The sequence below is a fragment of the Crocodylus siamensis genome, chromosome 2, assembly GCF_052110815.1.
Source record: "Crocodylus siamensis isolate JL-2025a chromosome 2, ASM5211081v1, whole genome shotgun sequence".
In the NCBI taxonomy this organism is placed as follows: Eukaryota; Metazoa; Chordata; order Crocodylia; family Crocodylidae; genus Crocodylus; species Crocodylus siamensis.
In genome coordinates this window covers 257,442,816-257,460,022 of record NC_143396.1, presented here as the reverse complement: position 1 = coordinate 257,460,022, position 17,207 = coordinate 257,442,816, and the positions used below count along the sequence as shown (strand labels likewise).

General features: G+C 46.1%; 1 protein-coding gene across 2 annotated transcripts in view; it reads left to right on the top strand.

The window, feature by feature from the left end:
* The window catches only part of CEP128 (centrosomal protein 128), a 382,053-nt gene that overhangs the window by 291,283 nt on the left and 73,563 nt on the right, over positions 1-17,207 (top strand). For both annotated transcript variants that reach the window (XM_090033819.1, XM_090033818.1), the window contains one exon: positions 7,069-7,118. In XM_090033819.1, coding sequence (XP_089889945.1) covers positions 7,069-7,118 — 50 coding nt within the window. The remainder of the gene's footprint in view (positions 1-7,068; positions 7,119-17,207) is intronic.

Genomic DNA, 17,207 nt, shown 5'->3' with positions numbered 1-17,207 from the left:
GTCTTTGTAACAAGTGCAATTAACCTCTTTCTATTAAAAGCTCAGTTCTGTATATTGTTCACCAGAATTGTGCCCCTTTTTTCTTCTAAGTCGGGATAAGATTCCATCCGATTATCCAGAGATTTGAATAGAAAAGACTTCTCTAATGTTTAATGAAGGTCAAAGTCTTATCCCTGAGCAGTGCATGACAAGATTAACTATAGCAGAATTTAGTCAGTGAGGAATACAGTGGAGTCCAGTTAAAAAATCATTACTTATAAGGGACAAGAAAACTCAATATAAGAAGAGAGTGGAGGGGAGGTTTGAATCATTGTCTTGCCTGGGAGCTAGATGTGACAAATCATAAGGACTGAAGTCCTCAAGGACATAGAGGCAGAATTGATACAGCTTACCAAAGGAACCATCCCCATTTATCTTGTTTCAGAGGCTATTGCATTTGTATTTTAAAAGCCATTCATTTATAGGAAGTCAAGTATCTGGCTTCTGAAACTCTTCTTTGCTCCCCCTTTGTTTGTTTTTGAAAAATGTCAAGGTTTTAGAATTTAACTGAGATCTTTCAATCAACCCCCAAATAACTCCATGGATTAGGGCAGTGACCTGGGATGTGGGAAAGGCTGCTTTGATTTCGTCTCATCTTTCTCTGATTCAGAGCAAGAATCTGAACCTAAGATCCCAGATCTCCAGTGAGGGTATTGGCTGTTCTGGTGTATATTCATATGCTTGTGTCACTCTCTCACTTTAACCACTAATTTTGATGCATAACTTTTCCATTGTGAAAGATGTTGTGCTGAAATGTTATTGTGATGAAGTGGTAATGTGTAACCAAAAAATGTGTTGGAAAATTCATTACTAGTACTATTAATTAATGGCAGGAGCCTGATAGTGATTATATATTACTTGTTCCAGAGACTTCAATCACATTTTGTGACTATAGTTTTGAGTGTTCCCCTTTAATCTCCTAGAATGTCAGAATGCCGGATATGAAAAATCTAATAAGAAATGAAACTCTAAAGTGAAAACAAGTTTTTCTTTCTTTAAATACTTGTGTGTTTAGTTGGAAGGTAAAATTTAATTACTGTTATTTTCTGATTATCTCTTGACTAAGAAAATGGCCTCTTCATGCTTCTGTTAATTAGACAACAACCTCCCGCTGATAGGCAGGTGAAAAGATGGTATAAAGCCTCCTTTGCCACATACACCTATTTCTGTACTAAGCAAAGTCTGAGTAAAATGGTAATATAGCCTTTGATTTTGTCTATATTAAAAGTTGTTACCAAAGTGCTGAAGCCAAGACTCAGATACTTTGTATTTACATTCACCATAAACACACTCATGTTACGTGAATTATTTTGTTTCCATGTCTTGAAAGGCTCTATTCCTCAATGACACTGTGATGAGCAGATAGAATATTGAGTAGAAGCAGTACCATACCTAGACTCCTGGCAGCCCAAATTAACTTTTAGTATTGGGCCCCCCTTCACCAGAGATAATGATAATAAAGATTGGACAATGAAAAAAAATTACCATTTCATAGATCTCATATACATTAGGGCTGGAAGGGACCTCGGAAGATTGAGTCCAGTCCTCTGCCCCGGGGCAGGAAGTCAACTGGGGTCATAGGATCCCAGCAAGATAAACATCCAAATGTCTCTTGAAGATGTTCAAAGTAGGTGCGTGAACCACCTCCAATGGCAGGCTATTCCAAACCTTGGGGGCTTGGACAGTAAAGAAATTCTTTCTTATGTCCAGCCTGAAATGGTCTTGCAGGAGTTTATAACTGTTAAACCTTGTCATCCCTTGGGGCACCCTGGTGAACAGTTGTTCCCCCAGGTCCTATTGCACACCCTGGTGTATTTATAGACTGTCATCAGATCGCCCCTGAGCCTGTACTTTTCCAGGCTGAATAGCCCCATGGCTCTCAGCCTGTTGCTGTAAGGTCTGTTTTCCTGACCTCTGATCATGCATGTGGCTCTCCTCTGCACTCTCTCAAGCTTCTCCACATCCTTCTTAAATTGTGCCCAAAACTGGACGCAGTACTCCAGCTGCAGCCTCACCAAGGCCGAGTACAATGGGAGAATGACATCTTAGGATCTGGATGCAAGCCAGCGTTTTGCTCGCTTTACTAGCTGCAGCATCACATTGAAGGCTTATGGTCATCTTGTGGTCAGTCATGACCCCCAAGTCGCTTTCATCTGTAGTGCTAGCCAGTGTAGTAGTGCCGAGCCTATGAGGATGCCGCAGGTTTTTCTTTCAAAGGTGGAGAGCCTTGCATTTTTCGGTGTTAAACACCATCAGGTTCTCATCCGCCCATTTCCTGAGGCTGTCGAAGTCAGCCTGGATCACCCTCCTGTCCTCAGGTGTGGATGCTTTACCCCAAAGTTTGGTATCATCAGCGAACTTGGCTAGTTCGCGTCTGACTCCAATGTCCACATCATTAATGGAGATATTAACCAAGGACAGAGACTTGGGGGACCCCACTGGTCACAGGGCACCATGACAATTGACTTCTATCAACCACCAACCGCTGGGTCCGACCAAGGAGCCAGTTTCCCAGCCAGCGGACCCGAGGCTGCAGTTGGCCAGTTTTACCAAGAGGTGATCGTGGGATACCAGATTGAAGGCTTTTTTAAAGTCAATATATATGACATCATTGAAGTCTTTTTAAAAGTTGAGATATACAACATCATTTTCAGGCCCCCTTTCTGGCCAGGCCCCAGGCGGTTCACCCATGCCCATGTCCAGCTATGCATAGAAGATACAATATTAAAATCAGTAGCATTTTGTAAAGTTCCTAAGAGCAGGACAACAGAAAAGGCCCTTCACTACTACCTTCTCACAGTAGAAGTGTGGGTATATTGAGGGAAATGCTCTCTATTATGGACTTAAGGGATACTCTCTGAAATCTTGCCTTTGTGCACACTGGCTATGTGGTGCTAGTCTACTTTATTTTCCACACCTCTGTTTTTCTTTATCACTGATACCAAAGATTGAGTGTATGCTGTGAACTTTTAATTTAGCTATTGTCTTTGATTCTCACGGTAACAGAAGGGAGATGATTTGAGTCACTCTCAAGTGCTCATCTCTGGACTTTGATTTCTGGGATATAACAGAAATAGCAAGATGAATGGGAAATACGATTGGACTCCTTGAAGCATTTGTCTCTTATGCTTTAGTTAAGGTATTCCTTGCCTAGTCTTAGAGTGAGAATCTTTCCTTAGAGGAAGACACTCTACAATTAGTCAGTGGTTTTACTGTTCTTTGACTGGTCTAGAATAGTCCATTCTATCACTTTCTCTGCAGAATCGGTTTCAGTAGACTGTCCCAGGGATAGAAACAAATTTGGGGATTTGAATTGAGTTGTGATTAAATATCTGATCTGTCCCAGTGTGAGAAGCAAGGATTTCTTAGGGTAGTATCTTTTATTGATCTAACTATATAGTTTGGATAGAGTCAGACAAGTTTTCAAATGCAAAACATTGTTCATCAGGTCTGACCAGAAGCCAGGCACAGCATAGTAAAAAAACAGGTGTAGGAGGGTGTGAGACAAATTGTCAGAGGTACTAGGCATGCAGTTAGCAGAAGAAAAGCTGATTATTGGGAGATCAAGGCCTATCAAAAGACAGGAATGTCATTCCTACCTTTCACATGTGGAAAGAATTCTGGAGCTAGGTAAACTTATAATGTGCTGCAAAACCGATATCAGTGTTTAGTCCTTGGTTCTTAGTTTCCAACCATCTTATGAGTTTTTGTTTCCAAGTTCTCTCTTAAATATGTTGGGTGGATATCCTTTGAGCATAAAGGTAGTGAGAAGAAATGGTTGTTCTGGGAGAAGTGTGCTCCTAAAGGTGTAAATAGGTCTCTGTCCTTTGTATGTTTTCTGTGAGAATACATTCTGGTGTATAGTTGCTGTTTAGTTTCATGCATATAGTTATCTGTCCTCAAAAACTTTTTCCTTGTCCCTCTGTACATAGTGTAACTGTAATGCTACTAAAAACAAATTGATATTTTCCACATTTTGTTCTTGGTTGGGATGTCATATAACTATCTAACAGGGAAAAGGGAAAATCAGGAGTTGTTACTGTGTCTGATGGTAAAATTTGTGGCATGAGTGAAAAAAACTGACACATGAAAAATAACTGTAGCAGATAAAGGTAAAAAAGAAAAATATTTATATACAGGATGAATATTTAATAATTTATTGTGGATAAGTTTGGTTTCTTGTTGACCATTGAACTGTGAATGCTATGTGGTCTCTGGTTCCCATTAAGTCTACATGAGTATTTTGCACATCTGCTAATCATTCGTCCTTATTTGACAGATAGGTAGCCGGAAGGGATTCTTCAACTTGATGCTCCAGTCCCACTTACCCATAAAGCTATCAGTGCAACATAAGATGTTCCAAGTTAACGTTTTTCTTTGGTGCCAAAATATTGACTCAATCTTGATTTAAAGGCCATCTTTGGCTTATTTCAAGAGCCCTTGCAGCTGAATTTTTTTTACAGCTAAAACAGAAAAAAAAGATTTCAAGGGTGTATTCAGAGGCTAGGGGGAGGTTAGATCACATTAAAAATGGCCACCCAAACTACCTTAGTTCACCCAGGTATGGACTTTACACTTAGATCCCTAGTTAGGTCATTCTAGGCATGAACTATACAGAAGTTCTAGGAAGGTTAGATAAGTCTGAAAATGGCCAACCTGATCTAAGTAAACCCTACTTCCGAGGTAATCTGACTATGATCAGGTTGGCCGTTTTAGACCAGTCTAACTGTCCTGAACTTCTGTAGATTTCCGAGCACAGCCCCTGGGCTGGGAAATCTCAGCTGCTAGCTCCAACCCCAGAATTGTGCTTTCCCTACTTTCCTCCCTGGCTCTGGGCTATATTTAGCCCTCCATCCCCTGGCAGACTAGCCAGCTGCCCCTAATCCTTCCAAACCCCTCATCCCACAAGGTGCTGCTGGTGCTGGTTTTGCTGGTGTTTGCCAGTGCTAGGAGCTGATTGACATAAGTAGGGGTGGGGGGAGAAGCAGGTGGGATGGGAGTGTAGATTCACTGGCGGGAAGAGGTAAAAATAGCCTCTGGTTCCAGGAGGTGGGCAAGAGAATCCCCCATGAGCTTCTCAGATCCGAATGAACCCCCCCCCCCCAATCGCCACTGCAGACTGTCTGCCCACTCTCCCCTTCCCCGCATTCCCCACCACAGACCCCACCTGCCCCCTGATCCTCCCTGGGCTAGGGACAGACATTACACATCAGCCAGGTTAAGTGATCAGAAGCTGGTTTAAACCTGTAACAGAACAGATGTTCAACACAGATAAACCAGCTGAGAATGGCTGAAACCAGTCTGAGGTAAACCTGGCTGAATGTAGCATCAGACCTAATTGATTTGGCTCAAACTGGCTTATTCAATGTCTGTCCCAGACCCCTTGCTGATTTAAGATAAACCAGACACCCCCAGCATGCTCTCTAGGCTGAGCAGGGCTCTCTGCTCCACAGCAGGGCTGGCCCCTCTCCTCTGCTACCTTGCTGCAGCTCCCCTACCTTCCCCTCACCACTCCCTGCTAAGCAGGAATTCCCCTCTCCCCTTTGCCTTATTGAGAAGGTGCCTGTGTATTAGCTAGCAGACTACACACCGTGCTGAATCAACAGGCAAAATCAACAAGTAGCTGGTAATGTCCCTCTGTTGTTTTCTTAATTGGGAGATAAAGACTGTTATCAATTCCCTGCTGCGCTAATCACAGTGTCCTGTGGGAGCCTGGCCATGCCCCACTCTGCTTGGTGCTGTGGGAGGAAGGGAGGGCTGCTCTAGTGCCCCCCGGCTTCTAGCCTGAGCAACTTCAGGCATGTGCCTGCATCTCTGGGATGTCTGTCTGGTTACAAAACTGATTTAGCTTAGCCAGGTTAGACTAATCTGCAAAGATTGAATGGATTCAGGCTCAGGCTTTTTGAGTGTCTGTCCCTAGCCCGGGAGTCTGCTTGCCCCCCCTGAGGTCCCCAACCTCCCCCGCACGCCAGCATACCTGATATTGAGTGGCCTTAGATTGATCTAACCTCCTCTTAACCTCCCATAATGTCTGTACACACTTCAAAAGCCATTCTTATTTCACCTCATAATTTTGAGTTCACACCTCAAGTTTTCCCAGACAGAATTCTGAATATCATAGAATTTTTATTCTAAGTTTAATTGGAATCTCCATAGTATATTAATAAAACCAAAGAGGAGTTTAAATGCTGTACAGAACTGGAATAGTCAAGTACAAACTAACACATAGTCTGTGAGTGCTATGGTGAATAAAGCAGAGTGAGTTCTCTTCAAGTGTGTTCTTCTTTCAGGGACCATTTTGATCATTTTTAGGATCAAATGTTGCTCCTCTCCCTCCTGAAGAGAGGTGATGACTGCAGTAAAAATTGCAGGCACCTATACATGTGCCCAACCCTGTTCCAATGCATACTAGTTGGAATGTGTTGAAGCAGACTCAATTAATCAAGTCTGCTGGAGCAAATGTTGAAGACATGACGCTGAATACATGAGATGCTATTGGTATTTTAATTAGAGTGGCACCCAAGAGCCTCTGTAATTAAAATGCTGCCCTCCCCTCACCCCAGATCATGTGTAAAGATGCCGTATGTGTTTTATTTGTTAACGAGCCTCTTTATTTTCCAGAGATTGTGTCCAGGATAAAACTGAATAATCTTGTTTTCTTTTTAATCAGTTTTTTTTAAAGGATCTCTGCTCATTTCTAATACAAGTCATTAAAATTAGCAGGAAGTTAATTTGAATGTAGCTTTTTATCTGTGAATTGAACAATAGCCCATTCTGTGGCTTCCTGAATCAAGCTTCTTGTGGGATCAAGTAGCTAGCTTTTAATCACTCAAGCAGCCATGGTTGGCAGCGTTCATATTATTGAAACATTTCATCAGTTCACAAGGCATATATTTGTGACATTGCATACAAGAACCTGATAGTGTTATCTCGGGCTTCTTCTATCAGGGGCTAACATTTGAAGCTGAATTTAGTAAGAAGTAACTCATTTCTCATTGCTTTAAATGCATTATTTATTTATTCTAACAGAACTCCTGGAGAAGACTCTCAGAAGAGAGGAAGAGATGGGAGCTCTGCAGGTATATTAACTAATTAGATAGAGGTATCCCTTTTTTTCTGTTGTTAACCTTCACAATCTGAACTATTTTTGTAGCATAAATGATGTCCACAAGCAGTCTACCCCTTAAATCTAGTTATGGAAGCACATGCAAACATCGTGGGCGTTAGGGCTGTGCAAAGCTTTGGTCGCTGAGTTGATTTGGAGGAAATTTGGCCTGACTCGGTGGCCAAATCTCTGAATCCAAATCGAATCAGGAGACCCATTAATCTCTCCAAGTTGAATTGGACGCGTCCAATTTCATTTGGAGAGATTAGACAATTCAGCCATAGACACAGCTTTATATGTTTTTTCTACATACCTCGAGGTACCAGGCATGGCTCATGAAGGCTCAGATGGTGGGGCAGATGGTGTGTCCCACGGGAGCAGGGCAGGCTCCCCATGTGCTCGGCGGCAGACCCGGAAGTGGAACAGAAGTTCTTCCAGTCCATTTCTGGGTCTGCCGTGGAGTGTGCGGGGGACACCCCTACCCCCTGGCTCAGCAGCTGGTGCCTCCTGGGTCTGAGGGCACCCAGTGTCCCCCTGTGGCCAATTGCCAAGCTGGGAGTACACGGGGGGAGGGGCGGGGTGACCCGCACACTTGGTGGCAGACCCAGAAGTGGACCGAAAGTACTTCCGGTGCACTTCTGGGTCTGCTGCTGGGAGGACCCCCCCTCCCCCCAAGCTTCTGTGGGACTCTCCATCCACCCCACCATGTCAGCATTCATGAACCACATACGTAGAAAAAACATATAAAGCTATGTCTATGGCCAAATTTCTGATTCTCTGAATCAAAATCAAATATTCAGATTCATCTGAATCGAATCAGGACAGTGATTCAAATCAGCAAATTGTATTGCTGTCCCCCGAATTGGGCCGAATCCAAATCGAATATTGCCTGCTTCACACACCGTTACTGGGCATGTCTGCATGTTCATTACTGCTCCATAGATACTGCACATTTAGTTTGTACTTCCTTAATTAAGTACTAACTAAATGCACAGTATCTAGAGTTACTGTGCAGTAACCCCAGTGCATGGTTATTTAGTGACGCTTACTGCTCATTACCCTAATAACACTGCGCAGTAAGCTATTAGCATGGTTTTTGCCATGACACGCCACTGCGCAGTATTATTAGGCTAATACATGGTAAGCATCTCATGTAGGCGTGCTCACTGACTCACCTCACAAGACCACACTACTGGGTTGCTGTCTGTTAGCCAAAATTGTATAGTAGAGGATACTTAGGTAGCTAGCAGTCTAGTTGAGTGTTTTTGTTCTAAACATCATGCTGTAGACAAGTACTCTTGTGTTCTTCAGGTAACAAATCTTAGTCTTTCAGGATAGAGAGTGTTTACACTTTAAGCTAAACTGTGCTGAGGTTGTTCTTTTTATCCTATGTTTGGGAGTAGGTACATTGATACAGTAATGCAGATCCAGAAGAAAATAGATCTAAGCACTTTTCTACAATAATGGAAATTCAAATACTTGGGAAAGTTACTTATTTTATGTGTACTTACAAAACTACTTACCTCCTGAAGTAACGTACCCATCACATTTAGCTGAAAGATCTAACATTTTGGAAGAAAATTATATGTATATATGCATGTGGACTGAAGAGACACAGAGCATCAATGTGTTTGAGAGGTGATTTTTTGTTTTTACTTTATTTCATTGGGCTGCTTCACCTGTTTGGAATATTTCTTTTTCCTGTGGCTTTCAATAAAAATTTCATACTTAATTCTTTAGTTTTCAGCTCGGCTAGCTTTATAAATCTCGGTGTTACTACTGCTTGTGTGCATGTTCTGGCGGCTGTTTCCTATGAAACAAATGAAACATTGAGGTGTGCCAGGTGTAGTTGGCTCCACTATAGTAAACCTTTACTAGATGTACAGAACCAAGTGTGTCATCCAGCAATGAAGTAATTTAAAATAGACTTTGAAGCTCAAACATTTTATGCTTAGGCCCATCATTGGAGTAGTATGTAAGCATACCATAACTGTCACCAAAAGTGGGCATTCTTCTGAGCTGAAAGGAAACAGGAAAGCAGGCAACAAACCATTGTGCCTAAATGGTCAGGTTGAAGATGTTATTTGAACAACATAGGTGCCCTACAGAAAATAGAGCATTGATCCTGGTAACAAGATACTGAAGGCATCAACAAGCTATAAAGAAGTAAAAGGGCTTAAATGACATTTGAAGACTAAATAGTCCAAAAAGCCTCTTCCTATTCCTATGTTCCAAAATAGCTGGGAATATACATAATGAATAGCTCTCTTGTATTTATGTCAGCAGCAGGATAATCATGAAAAAGCTGTAAGTCAGCAGTCAGTAAAAGGTGGAATAAATGAAGGTAAGACTATCGTAGAAAAGCTAAATGAGTGACTTTTCATTTCTTACTGCAAATTTTTTTTGAGGATAACCTAGTCTTTTTAGATAGCGAGGATGAAATACTAGTAGAGATTGAGATGTAAAAAGCAGTAGGGTGGAAACAGATGTAATCAGTTAAAAAGCAAAAATCACTCAGGCCCACCTATTATACAATTCACAGCTCTACTTTTCTTCTTCTGTCCAAACAAAAGTCTTGGCCTGCCCATCCGATAACTTCTCATTGGTTAGGCATCACTGCAACTCAGTATGGCTGAAGACTTGTCTATATGGGTGATGCAAATCTTTTAAATTGATGCAACTGCATCTTCATGACACAGTTCTTTATGTCAGTGGCCTTGGTGATTTTTTTCAGAGACTTCACTCTTGACTGTTTCACGAGTAATGTTACATCTTAATAATGTTTGCATGGATACATTTGCATACTAAATAATTTTGTTGGTTCTCCAGCTGTCTTTTCACACTGCTTTATGCCCATGCTGAATGGCCACCCTCTACTTCTCTGGGGCTTCTAGCGCTGTGGAGTCATGGTGACCAACAGTCACCTCCCTCTTCAAAAGCTAGTGCACAGCCTTTGTTTTTCTTGGTGGTTGCACTCAACACACCTCTGGCCTGCTCTCTGGTGTTCCAGCTGGACACATGCTGAATCTTGGGTCTTCTTGCCTATGGGAAGAGGTGAAGATGCAATAAATCCTGGTGTCCAGGCATAGAAACTTGAAGTTGTATATCATCATAATGGCAATGGCTATGCAGGCCACAAGTTGGATGGCACAAAGTGCTGCATTAAGATAAAGGATTTGAAAATGATTTACAAGTACATTAAAAATAAAAACAGCATGTCTAGCAATAATTCCATGAAGAATTTGAGAAGACTTTAACATGGGACACGGGTGGAAACCCTGTGCTTTTTCTCAGATCTGGTCAACAAGCCAGAGAATGCTGAGGAACATAAGACTGTCAACTCTTTCCAAGAGAATGTGCCAGAAAGCCAGTAGCTTTTTGCTTTGCAGGATACCAACTGACAACCCACACAAATGGACCTGGGCACCTGGCCTGCATCCCTGTTCCCACTCATCCTTCCGCCCCTGAGAACACTCAGGCTCCTAGCAGTATTGCTGAGGATATGCCAGTAAGTATCCTTCTATTTGTCTTCATTATAAGTGAAATTAAACATTATAAGATCAGATTCATTATAAACTGAAATTAACAGCTGGCATTTTTTCCCTGGTGCTAAACTTCTCCATCTTGGTTGAATATGAGTAGGCATTGTTTCTGAGAAACTGCTTCCCTTCACATATGCAAAATGGCAATGGCTGCAAGGCAAAATATCTCTACCATGTCCCCCAAAGCCCCTTTCTTTTCCTGGCACCTTCACCTGTCCTCCTGATTGACACACTTTCCAGTACTGTATGTCCAGTACTATGACCTTGCTGCATTCTGCTTCTTAGCTGAGTGCCTTCATCCTAGTACTGAGCTTTCTGTCCCTCCCCATGCTATACTGTGTGCTGAGATCCTACGAATCCCTTGCCATAGAAATGTGTTTGAGAACTGATCTATTTATGGCTTTATTACAAAGTCTATTCTGCATTTTCATCATGCAGGGAATGAATTCAGAAAATTAGTGTAAGTTTTATCAGTAAAAAATTCATCAAAGTGTTTTTCACTAAAATCTTAGCAAGTTTTATACCAAGATAAATTTCAAGTTTCACCAGTTAAAAGAGCTTTTCTTCTCAGTGTAGTTTTGGTTTGCTACAAGCTATAGTGTAGTATTATTCAAATTAAAAGCAGACAGCATACTGCAAGATGGAAATCACAAAACACAAATAATGTTACCGCCTAAATGCCTAAAACTCACTGAAAAACAACATTAATGCCACAACTTGTACCACTTTCCCTGAGGGCATAAACTGGACTTTTAAATATGTAAAGTGCTCTAGTGTGTATGTAAAACTGCAAAAGAGGGTTTTGGGGGGTTTTTTTAAACTGGTTCTCAAGTACATGGCTCTGCTTTTTCAGACACAGACAGTGCCTACACATGAGTGCCAAGGCTGCTCCAACATGTGTTGGAGCAGACTCAGTTAATTACTCAACCCCTGTGTTAAGCAACCTCCTGTGTCTCATGTATCAGTGTCCCCATGCTTAAAAATGGTGGTGGGGGCACTTGAACTAAAGCTTATCAAATGAGCTTTAGTTCAAGTGCCCCCACCACCATTTTTAAGTGTGGGAGTGTTTATACAGGAGACATAGAGGCACTTTAATTAGAGCGCCTCTCGGAGCCATTCTAATTAAAGCACCACCCCCCATACCTGCAGAGCTTGTGTTAAAAGTGCCCAGAATGTCAAGAGGTACTGTTCTACTAAGTATTGAGTAAGGCTGAGTAAGTTGCATGTTATACTTGGACCATACTAAGAGAACTTAATGCGAGCTTCTTCATGTTAAACCTCATTAACTCATGTAAAGTGTCTTTCATAGATTCATAGATACTAGGGTCGGAAGGGACCTCAATAGATCATCGAGTCCGACCCCCTGCGTAAGCAGGAAAGAGTGCTGGGCCTACATTACCCCAGCTAGATACACATCCAACCTTCTCTTGAATACCCCCAGGGTAGGGGAGAGCACCACCTCCCTTGGGAGCCCGTTCCAGACCTTGGCCACTCGAACTGTGAAGAAGTTCCTCCTAATATCCAATCTAAATCTGCTCTCTTCTAGCTTGTGGCCATTATTTCTTGTAACCCCCGGGGGCGCCTTGGTGAATAAATACTCACCAATTCCCTTCTGTGCCCCCCTGACGAACTTATAGGCAGCCACCAGGTCGCCTCTCAACCTTCTCTTGCGGAGGCTGAAAAGGTCCAGTTTCTCTAATCTCTCCTTGTAGGGCTTGGCCTGCAGGCCCTTAACCATACGAGTGGCCCTTCTCTGGACCCTCTCCAGGTTATCCGCATCCTTCTTGAAGTGCGGCGCCCAGAATTGCACGCAGTACTCCGGCTGCGGTCTGACCAGTGCCCGATAGAGGGGAAGTATCACCTCCTTGGACCTATTTGTCATGCATCTGCTGATGCACGATAAAGTGCCATTGGCTTTTCTGATGGTTTCGTCACACTGCCGACTCATGTTCATCTTGGAGTCCACTAGGACTCCAAGATCCCTTTCCACTTCCGTGCCACCCAGCAGGTCATTTCCTAGGCTGTAGGTGTGCTGGACATTTTTCCTCCCTAGATGCAGCACTTTGCATTTCTCCTTGTTGAACTGCATTCTGTTGTTTTCTGCCCACTTGTCTAACCTGTCCAGGTCTGCTTGCAGCTGTTCCCTGCCCTCCGGCGTGTCCACTTCGCCCCATAGCTTAGTGTCATCTGCAAACTTGGACAGAGTACATTTCACCCCCTCGTCCAAGTCGCTGATGAAGACATTAAAGAGTATCGGTCCAAGCACCGAGCCCTGCGGGACCCCACTGCCCACACTCTTCCAGGTCGAAACCGACCCATCCACCACAACTCTCTGGGTGCGACCCTCCAGCCAATTCTCCACCCACCGGACTGTGCAGTCATCCAAGTCACAGCCCCTTAACTTGTTCACCAGTATGGGATGGGATACCGTATCAAAGGCCTTCCTGAAGTCCAAGTATACGACATCCACCCCTCCTCCTGCGTCGAGGTGTTTTGTGACCTGGTCATAAAAAGAGACTAGATTGGTCAGGCACGATCTGCCTGCCACGAACCCGTGCTGGTTTCCCCTCAGCATAATTTGTCCTGCCGGGCTCTCACAAATGTGAGCCTTGATGATTTTTTCAAAGATTTTGCCAAGGATGGAGGTGAGACTGACTGGCCTATAGTTACCCGGGTCCTCCTTCCTCCCCTTCTTGAAAATGGGAACCACATTGGCCCTTTTCCAGTCCTCCGGGACTTGACCCGTGCGCCACGAGCGTTCAAATATTCCCGCCAGTGGCTCTGCAATGATGTCGGCCAGTGCCTTCAGTACCCTCGGATGGAGCTCATCCGGGCCTGCCGACTTAAAGGCATCCAGTTCTTCCAAGTGACCCTGCACCACCTCAGGGTCCACGCATGGAAGTCTGGTGCCTTGCTGCTGCCTCCCTACACTCCCAGTGAGAGACTTGTCGTGCCTCTCGCTTAGGAACACTGAGGCGAAGAACTCGTTGAGGAGTTCAGCCTTGTCCCCTCTGTCCGTCACCAATTGTTTCTGCCCATTTAGCAGGGGTCCTATTCCTCCCTGGGCCTTCCTTTTACTCCCTATATATCTAAAAAACAATTTCTTATTGTCTTTTACTTGGGTTGCCATCCTCAGCTCCATGGTAGCTTTGGCCTGTCTAACTGCCTCCCTATAAGCACGAGCAGAAGAGGTATATTCCTCTTTGGTGATCTCTCCCTGTTTCCACTTTTTATGTGCTCCCCTTTTGGCCCTTAGTCTGCCCTGGATTTCTCTGGTCAGCCAGGGAAGCCTCCTGGCCCCTTTCCCTCTTTTACCTCGCACGGGGATCGTCTCGCTTTGTGCTCGAAGGATAGCTTCCTTAAGGCACAGCCACCCTTCTTGGGCTCCCATCATTTCAAAACTACTACTCTGCAGTGCGTCCTTCACTAATCGCCTGAGTTCACTGAAATCAGCTTTCCTAAAGTCCAGCACGTTCACCCTACTGGTTACCTTACCCACTCGACGCCTTATGTTGAATTGTACTTTTAGGTGATCGCTGTCCCCCAGATGGCTACTGATCTGTAGGTCCCCTACTATGTCATCCCCCGTTGCCAATACCAGATCCAGTAAGGCATTCCCCCTAGTGGGACCATGTACCTCCTGCGTCAGGTGGAGGTCCTGTACACAGGTTAGAAACCTGCGTGAGTGGTGGGACTTTGCTGTCTGTGTCTCCCAGCAGATGTCCGGGTAGTTTAGGTCCCCCATGACCACCGCCTCTTTAGCTTTTATGGTCTCCGAGAGTTGCCTCAGGAGCCCCAAATCTATTTCTTCCCCTTGATGTGGGGGTCTGTAGCAGACCCCTACCACCAAATCCTTTTCTCCTTGCCCCCCATGTAGCCTAACCCACAGTCCTTCTACTTCCTCATCCTTTGATTCTGTCTTGATGAGGGTTGATGTATATTGCTCCTTAACATAGAGCGCAACCCCTCCCCCCCTTTTCCCCACTCTGTCCTTTCTGTACAATCTATAGCCCTCAATATGTACCGCCCAGTCGTGGGATGGATCCCACCAGGTTTCCGTCAGCCCCACTAAGTCGTAGTCGTTTAGTGCAACCAGGAGCGCTAGTTCATCCTGCTTGTTCCCCATGCTCCTAGCATTAGTATATAGGCACTTGAGCCCTGTGACTGGTGCTTTTGCTACCCCCTCGCTCCAAGTCCTAAAGGGCTTTTTGTCTCTAACCTTCCCGTTTCTTACCTGTGCCGTATTGCTGTCCACCCCCTGTCTTTCACGTTCCCAAAGCTCTCTTTCTTCAGGCTGGGCTGTCCTTGTGGGTGCCACCTGGTTTGGTGGTCCACAGCTTCCCCCACCCTCATCTTCCCCTCCCCCCGACGAGCCTAGTTTAAAGCCCGCCGGAGGAGATCCGCCAACCTGGAAGAAAACATACGCTTACCTTTGGGGGACAGGTGAAGCCCATCCCAGCTGAGCATGTCCCTCATTGTAATGTGTGGGTCATTGTCCAGGAAGCCGAAGCCTGCCTCGAGACACCACTGCCGAAGCCGCCAGTTGGTCTCTCGGATGCAGTTCTCATGCCGTCTTCTGCGTCCGTTCACTGGTAGGATGGAAGAGAATACCACCTGTGAACCGAATTCCCTCAGCACGCCGCCCAGAGCCTGGTAGTCTGCCATCAGGTGATCGGGGGTTCTCCTGGCTGCATCATTAGTACCCACATGGACAAGGACCATGGGGTAGTAATCGGTGGGCTTGATCCTGGCCTGGATTACCTCCGTCACATCCCGAATCTTAGCTCCAGGCAGGCAGTAGACCTCTCGTGCTGAAGGGTCCTGGCGACAAATGGGCCCTTCCGTACCTCTCAGGATGGAATCGCCTATGATGAGCACGCGTCTCCTCTTCTGGGTCCTCTCGGATCTCTTGATCTGTTTGGAGTGTGAAGAATGTGGCATTTCTTCCTGCCCAAGGGTTTCCTCCTCCCTTTCCATCTCCTGCAGAGTCGCCAAGGCCTCGTACCTGTTCTCCAGTCGGACTGGAGAAGCTTCTACCTGCTTGCTGCGAGCCGCTCCGGTCCTGGCTGTGACTGTCTGCCACTCTGCTGTGGAGGTCCTTCCCTGGGCTGCTTCTTCCTTGGGTTCCTGGTCCTGCAGGGAAAGGAAATAACTGTCAATTTCCTCCTCCGCCTCCCTGATCCCCCTCAGCCTGCTAACCTCCTCCCGGAGCTCCCTCACCTGTGCCTCCAGAGCCCTAAGCCGGGCACCTGCCGGACAGGTGTGGGGGCTCCCAATCTCTGCCCCCCCCGGCCCTGCTGGGGATCCCCCGCAGGCCAGGAGGTAGGGGGACATCAGCTCCCCCATGGGCTCAGTCTGGGTGGAGGCCTCAGACCAGCCCCGGTTAGCCTTGTCCCCCTGGGCAGAGGCCCTAGCAGCACTCCTCGTATACATCCTTCTAAGCTGCTATTTGTAGACCTGTGTGGTGTCTACGTCCTACCCGTACAGGAGTCCCACTCCTGGCCCTCCCGGCCCGCCCGCCGGTGCGAACGCCTGCGCAAACGCCGGCGCGCTCTTACAGAGCGTGCCTGTTTGCGCGCTCTGTTCGCGCTGCGCGGCTCGGGAGCGCGGCTCCCTACTGGCTCAGCTATATGGGACCCGGAGGGCTTCCCCTCCGGATCCGGCTCAGCTGTGCCGAGGCCCTCCGCCCCACTTACCTTCGGGGGATCAGCTGCTGCTGCCCCCGCTGCCGATTCCTCTGCTGCTGCTGCTGCCGCCGCCGCCGCTGCCTTGGGTCAAAAGTTAGTTATGGGGCACACGTGCGTGCGGGACACACGTGTGCCTAACTCCTCTCCTTCCCGCTGCTGCTTCCCGAGTGAGGGAACTACGTCACCCTGCGGCTTTGAACCTGTGGTTTGAATTACCCGCCCCCGCGCTAACGGCCAATCAGGCGCCTTGGTCTACCCGGAAGTGCCTGCCGGCAGTTCCGCCCCCTACGCTCCCCCGCTGGGGGGATCCGCTGCCGCGGAAGCCTGCTCCCTAAGGGTTAGCCCTTGAGGGGGCTTGCTGGCCTGGGGGGGCAGTCCCCTCCCTAGCCCTCCCTGTTTGCGCGCTCTGTTGGCGCTGCGCGGCTCAGGAGCGCGGCTCCCTACCGGCTCAGCTATATGGGACCCGGAGGGCTTCCCCTCCGGATCCGGCTCAGCTGTGCCGAGGCCCTCCGCCCCACTTACCTTCGGGGGATCAGCTGCTGTCTTCTTAGCATCTCAGAGTTATGCCACTTCAAGTGAGGGTTAAACTCTGCTATGCTAACTAGCTTGTGTTAGGGTAATTTTAGTCTGCTCTACAGATATAAAATAAACAATATGAAATCCTCCAGCTTCCCAGGATGCACTGCTTTCAGCCCCCCACCCCCACCCAGAGCATGAATACAGCCCCAGTGTCCTGGCTCATAGCTACATTCCTGCCTACAAGCCCTCTAGTGGCAAGTCAGAGCTGTGCAGGCAAGAAATGGTATTAGGGTATTGACCCTTAAAGTACCAACT